The sequence below is a fragment of the Daucus carota genome, chromosome 5, assembly GCF_001625215.2.
Source record: "Daucus carota subsp. sativus chromosome 5, DH1 v3.0, whole genome shotgun sequence".
Classification (NCBI taxonomy): Eukaryota; Viridiplantae; Streptophyta; class Magnoliopsida; order Apiales; family Apiaceae; genus Daucus; species Daucus carota.
Window position 1 is genome coordinate 46,420,318 of NC_030385.2, and position 11,152 is coordinate 46,431,469.

General features: G+C 36.7%; 2 protein-coding genes across 3 annotated transcripts; one reads left to right on the forward strand and one right to left on the reverse strand.

The window, feature by feature from the left end:
- Positions 1-1,367: 1,367 nt before the first annotated feature.
- Positions 1,368-4,175, forward strand: LOC108221868 (receptor like protein 22). Its single transcript, XM_017395722.2, has one exon. It carries the CDS (start codon positions 1,368-1,370, stop codon positions 4,173-4,175), a length of 2,808 nt encoding a protein of 935 aa, XP_017251211.2.
- Positions 4,176-5,477: 1,302 nt separating this feature from the next.
- On the reverse strand, positions 5,478-10,955 carry LOC135153034 (uncharacterized). 2 transcript variants are annotated; one of them, XR_010292527.1, is made up of 5 exons: positions 10,853-10,955; positions 10,608-10,773; positions 10,044-10,172; positions 9,852-9,947; positions 5,478-9,760 (listed from the first exon to the last, which is right to left on the reverse strand). XR_010292527.1 is itself a non-coding variant. In XM_064094665.1 (5 exons), exons 1-3 carry the CDS (start codon positions 10,920-10,922, stop codon positions 10,063-10,065), a joined length of 354 nt encoding a protein of 117 aa, XP_063950735.1. In that variant the 5' UTR covers positions 10,923-10,955; the 3' UTR covers positions 5,478-9,760; positions 9,852-9,947; positions 10,044-10,062. The 2 variants fall into 2 exon arrangements, 1 of the variants encoding a protein (XP_063950735.1); XM_064094665.1 differs by having other exon boundaries at positions 10,044-10,180.
- Positions 10,956-11,152: the final 197 nt, after the last annotated feature.

Genomic DNA, 11,152 nt, shown 5'->3' on the forward strand with positions numbered 1-11,152 from the left:
TTGTTCTATGATAATTTAGGTACCCATTGCTGTTAGTTCTATATATGTTTATAAAAAAAAACTATTTTCTGACATAATTATGTTTATTGTTTGGTATTTCAGACACAAAGTTTGATTTTGAAATAGAAAAAAGAGAGGAGAATCTTCAAAAAAAGATTTGTTATCTTGACTGGGTACGTAGACCCCGTGACATGCAATTTCCTGAACTGTTTCTGTGGAAAAATTAAACTTTCCTGGACAGTGTGATCAGAAAGACCGGCTCCAAGCCTTTCACAGTCCATATATTCGGACACTAAACCCAACTTCCACAAGTCACATAAAATTTGTTGCACCTGTGAATATCTGTTATATTTTAGAAATATTTACACCATTATTATTTTAAATAAGATATATATATTTTAATATAACAAAAAATCTGTTAGACATCTTTTTGCAAGTGTTTAGAGTTTAAACATCACAAGATATGTTATATTTTTATCCAATAAATTGTGGAGTTGATAATTTTTTGTATATTCTTTCTAAATTTTATTTATGAAATTATTTAGAGATGATTAATGTCTCGTTGGAGTTGATAATTTTATTATATATTTTTTTACAATTTTTTGTTTATGAAATTATTTTTCTAATTTTAGTTAAGGATTTTATCTCATTTTGGAAACTATATTTAATAATTACAATTATCAATATATGTGAGACTAGGTGGAGTATATAATGACAATTTTAAAAGACGATTTCATTACATGAAGCTAAAATTTGTAATTTGTCACTCCCTTGACCTAAAACAAGGAAAAGTCTTTTCAGTCAAACTTTGTAGTCGATCATTATTCAAAACAATAATGAAGCCCAAATTTCTGCATGAAGTTTCCTTGAGATTTCTTGTGCGCCAAAGTAGACTAAAGAATTGACATTGTCCCGTTAAAGTTTTTGATTTTTTATATTTTTTCTATAACTTTTATTTATGCAATTATTTTTCTATTTTAGTCAAGGGTCATTAGAGATGATTTTAGAAAATAGATTTAGTAATGATAATTTTATCAATATGTGTTAAGACTAGATGTAGCAATGACAATTTAATAAAAATGTTATATACGGATTATTTGTCTAAATTTGTACTAATAGATTATAATTCAAAACAAACATAAACCCCAACTATCTCAGTACATCATAAATTTCCTTGATTTGATATATCTTGTGGAACTAAAGACTCCCAGTGTGTGTATAAATACTGGTACATATTGTTGCCAGTAAGACATTGGAGTTCAGACAGAGCTACTTGATCATTTGCCATGGCAGCCTCACATAGCTTTAAACTCTTATTTTTCTTGTTTCTGCTACACTCTCTTCATATTATTACTGTCACTACTACTATGTTGTGCCACGATCACGAGAGATCCGCTCTTTTACATTTTAAACAGAGCCTTCCTGCTTCTTCAAGTTCATCTGCTTACTCAAAGACTGCATCTTGGAAGGCTAGCGGAAATAGTAGCAGGGATTGCTGCTCGTGGGACGGGGTCGAGTGTGATGAAGCTACTGGTTACGTTATTGGTCTTGACCTCAGTAGCAGTCTTATACATGCTACTCTTCACTCCAACAGCACCCTGTTTAGCCTTGTTCACCTTCAGAACCTAAACCTCGCAGAAAATAACTTCATGAACTCTTCAATCCCACTGGAGATCTCCCGCCTTTCAAGTTTGTCCTTTATAAACCTCTCAAACTCTTCATTTTCTGGCCAAATCCCACACGAGTTGTCAGGAATGTCCAAATTGGCTTCACTTGATCTGTCTTTCAACTATTTGTATGGAGACTTCCCGATTGCCATTTTCAATCTATCAGGCCTGCTTGTTCTTAATGTGAGTCGCAATCAAAATCTCAGTGGTTACCTACCAGAGTTCAACACAACAAGCCCCTTCAGGGAACTGGATATTGCTCACACAAAATTCTCTGGTACCATACCATCCTCAATCGGAAATCTGAAGTCATTGAATAAGCTACGACTCAGAAATTGCTACTTTTCTGGATCTATTCCGACCTCAATTGGTAACATGACCCAACTTACTTATTTATCACTTGCATACAACATGTTTAATAAGTCAGATGATCTCTCTTGGCTTCAGAAGCTAACTAAACTGACAGCGTTAAACCTTGCTGACACTAATCTATATGGTGACCTCCCACCATCTCTTGCAAATCTCAACCAACTTACTTTTTTATCACTTGCACACAACATGTTTAATAAGTCAGATGATCTCTCTTGGCTTCAGAAGCTAACTAAACTCTCTAAGTTAAACCTTGATGATACTAATCTATATGGTTACCTCCCACCATCTTTTGCAAACCTCACCCAACTTACTTCTCTTTCACTTGCACAAAATGGATTTGTTGGTGAAATCCCATTGTGGCTGGTGAACATGACCCAATTAAAAATATTAGATTTGGGTTTTAATGAACTAACAGGTCAGATTCCTCGCTCATTTTCTCAACTCAAGAACCTGGAATATCTATCTCTTTCTAAAAATAACTTCACTGGTACAGTGGAGGTTGACATTTTTTTCAGCTCTAGAAACCTTGCCATTCTCAGTCTATCTGGGTGCAAGATAACGTTAAATTCCCCCCATCACTCTAACTTCAGTCTTCCAAAGCTTGAAATTTTATCATTGGCTCGCTGCAACTTAACAGAGTTCCCATACTTTCTGCAGTTTGCGAGTAAATTAATGGCACTTGTATTGCGCGGTAATAATATTCACGGTAATATACCACACTGGATCTGGAATGCAAGTAATTTGGAGTTGATTGACCTTGGTGCTAACTTCCTAACAGGCTTTGAACGGAATCCGATTGCTATTCAAAGTAAAAGTTTGATATACATAGACATAAACAATAATATGCTACATGGGAATCTCCCAATTCCACCACCAAATGCATATATGTACGTGGTGAACAACAACAGAATTACAGGGGAGATTTCACCCATGATATGTGGTGTCAAGTCTCTAAAAGTACTAGATTTGTCAAGTAACAACATGAGTGGGCCAATTCCACAGTGCCTCGCCAATTCTTTGAAAGCACTTTTTCTCCAAAAGAACAACTTTTCTGGTACAATTCCTCAAACATACCCGAAAGAATGCGACCTGAGAGTGATGGACATGAGTCAAAACCGGTTTACAGGGGAAGTTCCAAAATCGTTGTCAAATTGTAAAATGCTACAAATTTTGGATCTGTCAAAAAATCAGATGAAACAAACTTTCCCTACTTGGTTGGGGAGTCTTCCACAATTACAGGTTCTTCTTCTGCATTTTAACATGTTTCATGGTGAGATTGGTAGTCCAAGAAGTCTTTCAGAGTTTCCGTTGCTGTGCATTATCAATCTCTCACATAATGCTTTGACCGGTGCTTTGCCTGTGAATTATATCCAGATTTGGAATGTAATGAAAGTTGTACGTAGAGGCATTGAACCATATATTGAGACATATGTCTACATTCCGTTTTCTCATGGAAAGTACCCTTATAGGGACATTTTCCTTTGTTACAGCCCAATGATTCTTACCAACAAAGGTGCAGAGAGGGAGTACAACAAGATTCCAAATATTTTCACTGCAATTGACCTCTCAAGTAACAAGTTCACAGGAAAGGTTCCTGAATCTCTTGGAAGTCTAAAGGCTCTTCAGTTGCTCGACCTTTCAAACAACGATCTTACAGGTCCAATTCCTCCGTCACTCGGGAACCTAACACAGCTTGAATCGTTGGACCTTTCACGTAACAAGCTCTCGGGAGTCATCCCTCAACAGTTAGCAGCGCAACTCAACTTTCTCTCTTTCTTCAATGTGTCTCACAACAATCTAACGGGTCGCATACCACAAGGCACGCAGTTCAGTACATTTGACAACAATTCTTACATCGGAAACTCGGGACTATTTGGATTCCCAGTATCTAAGAATTGTGGAGCACCGCAGTCACCACCTGATGACAACGAGGATGGTTCCGAGGAAGATAAGTTTCCAAGTGGATTTGATTGGTTATTCATATTAGTTGGACTTGGGAGCGGGCTTGTTGTTGGCTTTGTTATGGGAGACATTTCAATGGATAGACACCCCTGGCTGATTCGTCGGATTGTTCGGAAATTTGGACGAACAGAGAAGAAACCGAGGACGCGCAGGAGACAGATCATTCGGGCTTAAGAAACAGGATTGCTCTGACAGGTACTTAAAATTGCATTTTGCGGTCTATATATGTTTGGTTATATGTACTTGTGTTCTTTCTAATATTTTCTGAGGATGCGGTTGTTCATTGAACATGAATGCATTAGAGATACCACTCCAATATTGATCAGAAGTTCAAAATTGAGTCTGATTTGTTAGTTTCTTTCATCAATATATATAATAAAATTTTGAGTTGTGCCAAATATATTCTTTATTACTGAAATATATTACAAATTTGACTAATCATTTGCACAAAGCGGAAAAAAATTATTCAGTAGTAAACAAGGAGCTGCTGCTATCAGCTATACTAATCAAGGTTCCAGGACTGCTTACAAAAAACATGTTTAAGTTTAGCAATCGTTGCGAAACTGCATTTTGGATGGTTCAGAATTTGGGAAGGACACAGAAGAAACCGAGGATGAAGAAGCAGCAAATCATTCAGGCTTTTATGTTTTCAGTTTGTTTAAGTTTTAGACGGATGTATAATCTCCAAATAAATTTTGATTGTTCTTTTTCTTTTCTTTTTTGAAGGAAAATTTTGATTGTTCACATATAATAATAATTATTATTTTTTCCTTCATGAGATTTTTTTTAACTGAAATCGAACTGAGAAAATCGAAATCAAGGTTTTTGAACCCGAAACTACGATGAGATTGCAATTGAGATTTTGATTTTTAACAATCGAGAATATACGGTTCCGGTTTTATTCAAAACTCATACCGAACCTGCTCTACCCTTCACTTATTTGTTGTGCTAAAATAATCAAATTTACTTCTAAGTCTATTAATATAAATATCAAATTTTTGATGATATTAGTTTATCGTACAAAATACAAAATTGACTGAATGGCTAGAGTTCACGTCACTTTTCAATCGGAAATGCAAAAAATTAATTTGTAACGTAATTATGTTTATTTTTGTAGTATTTTAGAAACAAAAAGTTTGATTTTTAAAGGAAAAAGAAAAAGAGGAGAATCTTCAAAAAGAATTTGTTATCTATACTTACGGATTGTAGCTTCAAACTTCAAAGAGCTTCCAGTCACATCCATTTCTCTAACTTCTTATGTTCAGGGGCGGATCTAGGAAGAGGCACGGGGGGACACGTGCCCCCCCTAAATTTTTTTTTTACACTTTTTCACCATTCTAAATTTTACAAAATTATAGAAGTGCCCCCCCAAAATTTGAAAATATATAGGTTTTTTCTGAAAATTTGCTTGGTGCCCCTCTAAGATTTTGGGTCTAGATCCGCCCCTGCTTATGTCGACGTAGACAGTGCGACAATATTTCAGTTAGCGGAAGCAAATGATCTACATGATCGAGTCAAGTAGACCTGGTAACCTGGTATCATGTCAAGATCAGGTTCATGCAAATTATTATTGTCCAGACTCCGGCCCGCGACTGTAGCTTCAAAGTTATTCCCAAATTCTCCCAGTCTCAGAACCATGGCAAGGTAGATAGAACCAGTGAGGCGGTGACATTCAATTTCTTCAACTGTTTCCGTGGAAAAATTTAACTTTCCAGGCGAGACCGGCACAAATGATCAACAAGACCGGCTCTAAGCCTTTCACAGTCGGATAGCTATACTAAATGTCTAAATCCAACTTCCCTAAGGTAGGTTAAGTGGAACTTGTTGCCCTGTGCAGGGCTTTAAACGAACCGAGCTGGTCGTTAAGCGGACTTGGCTCTCGGTAAAAACTTAACTCGGCTCGTTAACGAGCTCGAGTTCGAACAACTATCCATGTTCGATAAGTTTAACGAGTCGAACCAAGCTTTCGAGTTGTTCGACTCGACTTGTTAAATACTCAGTTTCAACTCGACTCGATAAAAAACATGCTTTAGAAAAAAGAGAGATTTTAATTTTAAACTTTGATTTTAGACTTCAGTTTTAGCTTTTTCATTTTCAATTTGTAATCAAATTTTTTAATTTTTTAATTGTGTACTAAATAGACAAAGTCAATTGTTGAAATTTGAAAAAAAATAGTAATTTTATTGACCAGTTCAGCTCGACTCGGATCGGTTCGTTAAAAATTTGAACCCGACACAATTTTAAACGAACTCGAGTTCGAACCCAAAAAAAAATCGATAAGCTTCTCGAGTTTGGCTCGACTCGAACTCAAACTCGGTAAAACTCGGCTCGGTTCGTTTACAGCCCTGCACCTATGAATATCTTTTATATTTTAATAATAATATGTTATTATTATTTGGAATTTTTATAAATTAAATATATAATTTCAATATAAATAAAACATGATGTTAAACTTTTTCTAATATTGTATATCAAAAGTTTCCTTTTCCTTATTTGATATTTCCTGTGCGCCAAAGGAGACTAAAGATTCATAGTGTGTGTATAAATACTACTCCATATTGCAGCCAGTAAGACATAGGAGTTCAGAAAGAGCTACTTGATCATTTGCCATGGCAGCCTCACATAACTTTGAACTCTTATTTTTCTTGTTTCTGCTATACTCTCTTCATCTTATTACTGTCACTACTACTATGTTGTGCCACGACCGCGAGAGATCTGCTCTTTTACATTTTAAACAGACCCTTCCTGCTTTTTCTAGTTCATCTGCTTACTCCAAGACTGCATCTTGGAAGGCTAGCGGAAATAGTAGCAGGGATTGCTGCTCATGGGACGGGGTCGAGTGTGATGAAGCTACTGGTTACGTTATTGGTCTTGACCTCAGTAGCAGTCTAATAACTGCTACAATTCACTCCAACAGCACCCTGTTTAGCCTTGTTCACCTTCAGAACCTAAACCTTGCAGAAAATAACTTCATGAACTCTTCAATCCCACCCGAGATCTCCCGCCTTTCAAATTTGTCCTTTATAAACCTCTCAAATTCTTCACTTTCCGGCCAAATCCCACACGAGTTGTCAGGAATGTCCAAATTGGCTTCCCTTGATCTGTCTTTCAACCATTTGTTTGGACACTTCCCCATTGCCATTTTCAACCTACCAGGCCTGATTGTTCTTAATGTGAGTAATAATCAAAATCTCAGTGGCTACCTACCAGAGTTCAACAAAACAAGCCCCTTCAGGGAACTGAATATTGCTTTCACAGAATTCTCTGGTACCATACCATCCTCAATCGGAAATCTGAAGTCATTGACTAGTTTACGAATCAAAAATTGCCATTTTTCTGGATCCATTCCGGCCTCAATTGGTAACATAACCCAACTTACTTATTTATCACTTGCAAACAACATGTTTAATAAGTCAGATGATCTCTCTTGGCTTCAGAAGCTAACTAAACTCACTCTGCTAAACCTTGCTAACACTAATCTATATGGTGACCTCCCCCCATCTCTTGCAAACCTAACCCAGCTTACTATTCTTATTCTTGAATTTAATTACTTTGTTGGTGAAATCCCATTGTGGCTGATGAACAAAACCCAATTAACTGCATTAGATTTGGGTGATAATAAGCTAACAGGTCAGATTCCTCGCTCATTTTCTCAACTCAAGAACCTGGATTATCTATCTCTTTCGAATAATAACTTCACTGGTTCAGTAGAGGCTGAAATTTTTTTGAGTTCAAGAAACCTTTCCTTTCTCGATCTATCCGGGTGCAAGATAAAGTCAAATTTCCCCCATCACTCTAACATCAGTCTTCCAAGGCTTAGAGTTTTAGATTTGAGTCTCTGCAACTTGATAGAAATTCCAAACTTTCCGCAATTTGCGAGCAACTTAAGGGCACTTGTATTGGGCGGTAATAATATTCACGGGAATATACCACACTGGATCTGGAATGCAAGTGATAATTTGGAGCTGATTGACCTTAGTGGTAACTTCCTAACAGCATTTGAAAGGAATCCAGTTTCTATTCAAAGTAAGAGTTTAAGTTACATAGACGTTGGCAATAATATGCTACAAGGGATTCTCCCAATTCCTCCACCAAATACATATTTCTACTCGGTGGATAATAACAGAATAACAGGGGAGATTTCACCCATGATATGTGGTGTCAGGTCTCTTAAAGTACTAGATTTGTCGAACAACAACATGAGTGGACCAATTCCAGAGTGCCTCGCCCATTCTTTGGAAGCCCTTTTTCTCCAAAAGAACAACTTTTCTGGTACAATTCCTCAAACATACCCAAAAGAATGCAGCCTGAAGTTGATGGACATGACTCAAAACCAGTTAACGGGGGAAGTTCCAAAATCGTTGTCAAATTGTAAACTGCTACAGATTTTGGACCTGTCAAAAAATCAGTTGAAACAAAGTTTCCCCACTTGGTTGGGGACTCTTCCACGATTACAAGTTCTTCTTCTGCATTTCAACATGTTTCATGGTGAGATTGGTAGTCCAAGGAGTCCTTCAGAGTTTCCGTTGCTGTGCATTATTAATCTCTCACATAATACTCTGACAGGTGCTTTGCCTGTGAATTATATCCAGATCTGGAATATAATGAAAGTTGTTCGTACAGGCATTGAATCATATATTGGGATAGAATTTTACATGTCGTTTTCTCCTGTCAACAACGTTAACATTTACCCGTCCCACTACCAGTATTACAGCCCAATGATTCTTACAAACAAAGGTGTAAAGACGGAGTACAAAAAGATTTCAAATATTTTCAATGCAATTGACCTTTCAAGTAACAAGTTCACAGGACAGGTCCCTGAATCTCTTGGAGGTCTAAAGGCTCTTCAGTTGCTCGACCTTTCAAACAATGATCTTACAGGTCCAATTCCTCCCTCACTCGGGAACCTAACACAGCTTGAATCATTGGACCTTTCACATAACAAGCTCTCAGGAGTCATTCCTCAACAGTTAGCAGCGCAGCTCAACTTTCTCTCTTTCTTCAATGTGTCTCACAACCATCTAACGGGTCACATACCACAAGGCACACAGTTCAGTACATTTGACAACAATTCTTACATCGGAAACTCGGGACTATGTGGATTCCCAGTATCTAAGAATTGTGGACCACTGCAGTCACCACCTGATGACAACGAGGATGGTTCTGAGGAAGATAAGTTTCCAAGTGGATTTGATTGGTTATTCATATTGGTTGGACTTGGAAGTGGGCTTGTTGTTGGCTTTGTTTTGGGAGACATTTCAATGGATAGACACCCCTGGCTGATTCGTGGGATTGTTCGCAAATTCGGCCGGACACAGAAGAAACCGAGGGTGCGGGGGAGGCAGATCATTCGGGCTTAAGAAACAGGTTTGCTTTGACAGGTACTTAAAATTGCATTTTGTTGTCTCCTTTACTGGGTGTTTTATATATTATTGGTTTTATGTACTTATGTTCTTTCTAATATTTTCTGGTTGTGGTTGTTCCATTGTGAGTTACGCCAAGTGATTTGACTCAATTTAAACCCTTTCTATGTCGTTTATAATATAGAATAAACATGAATTACTACTAGCACAACTTGCGAGATTTGCAGATCATCACGGGACAGGACTTACAAGGTTTACTTGATCTTGTCATAATTTGCTTCATGCAACACCTTCTATACGTGTCTCTTGTAAAGTTCAGTCATTGGATTTTCCACCGAAAATTTTAAAAATTAAAATTTATATCACTGGTCTGCGTACCTTGAAAGTCAGGGAATCCTGTAATGAAGACAGCAACTGAGAGCTGAACGACAAGTCTTGACGAAATACCAAGTCAGAATATGTCATCAAGAAAAGCTTGAGGATTCACCTTTGCGTAAGCTCAGTTACCGGAGGCTGATCAACCTTGTCCAGATCGTTCATTTTGTTTAGCATTTTTCCATTCTCAGTCTTTGGCTTAACAGATCTATAATGTGAACAAATGCTGCAACTGTTATTTTATATAATAAGCAATTACCAAATTTAGAATATCACAACAAATTATTGGCATGACGCTTTCTACCTTTGCAGATTACTTGCAATCAGAGAGGATTCAAATACAGAAGCTTTGGGGCTCTACATGGCCAAGTCCTTGAACTTATACAACATTCTCTACACCCATGTGATTGAGCCGAGGTTGAATACGAGATTACTGAGTGCCTTCAGATTCAAGCATTCAATAATTCAAGCATAAGTGAAGAACATGAGAAGAAAGAAGCTAATGTGGTTTTTTTTCTCTCCAAGAAATGACTAGTGCTTAACTAATGCAAATGCACAATTCAATAATTTCTTAATTTTTCGATATATTCATAGATTGTGCTCCATTTTCTTTCATCACAACATTTGTGGGCACTTGATTCACGAATCTGTTTTAGGACCCTAGCATACCAAAACCCATTTATTCAAAAAATTAGGGATTAATTTCAAGAGACTTGAACACATGTGACATGACCGATATATCGATAATAAAATCGTTTAGTACTCGAACACAACCTCAAGGGTTTCAAATTTTTAGACATTGAAGCCGACTATTAATATACACACATGTCAATTATAGTTTGTGAAATTAATCGAATCCAATTCAGACCTCAATTTCTTCCGCAATGCCACAAGACTCGATCTCATCTTCTTCCGCAATTCCTTCCGCAATTCCACAGGAACATCTCGCATTGAATCACAAGACACCGAACTTGGCATCTCATCAAACGCATACAACGCCGCCGTCTCATTTACATAACTTTCAACAACACAAGCTGTATGTCATCCACGTAAACAATATAAGGATTGATTGTGTATATGTATTAAGATTGTTTCTAGAGAGAGACATCTTACCTGATGTAACAATGAGTATGAAGAGCAATAAGCTTTTCTCCATTTTCACACCCCGATATTGTTTACTCATTCCCTGTTCTACTCAACTTTATACATCAAGTCATTGCCTGGCCAACATTTATACCAAATATTTTTTAAATTCATAAATTCACAAATATATGGTCAAATTTTGGTTAGGTTGAATTTATTTTGAGATTTATATTTTGATGGTCATAGTTTTTATCGAGTTTTATAAATATGACGGTCCTTTAATAATATAATTAATAATTAATAAATAAGATTAAAATTGTTTTTAATAAT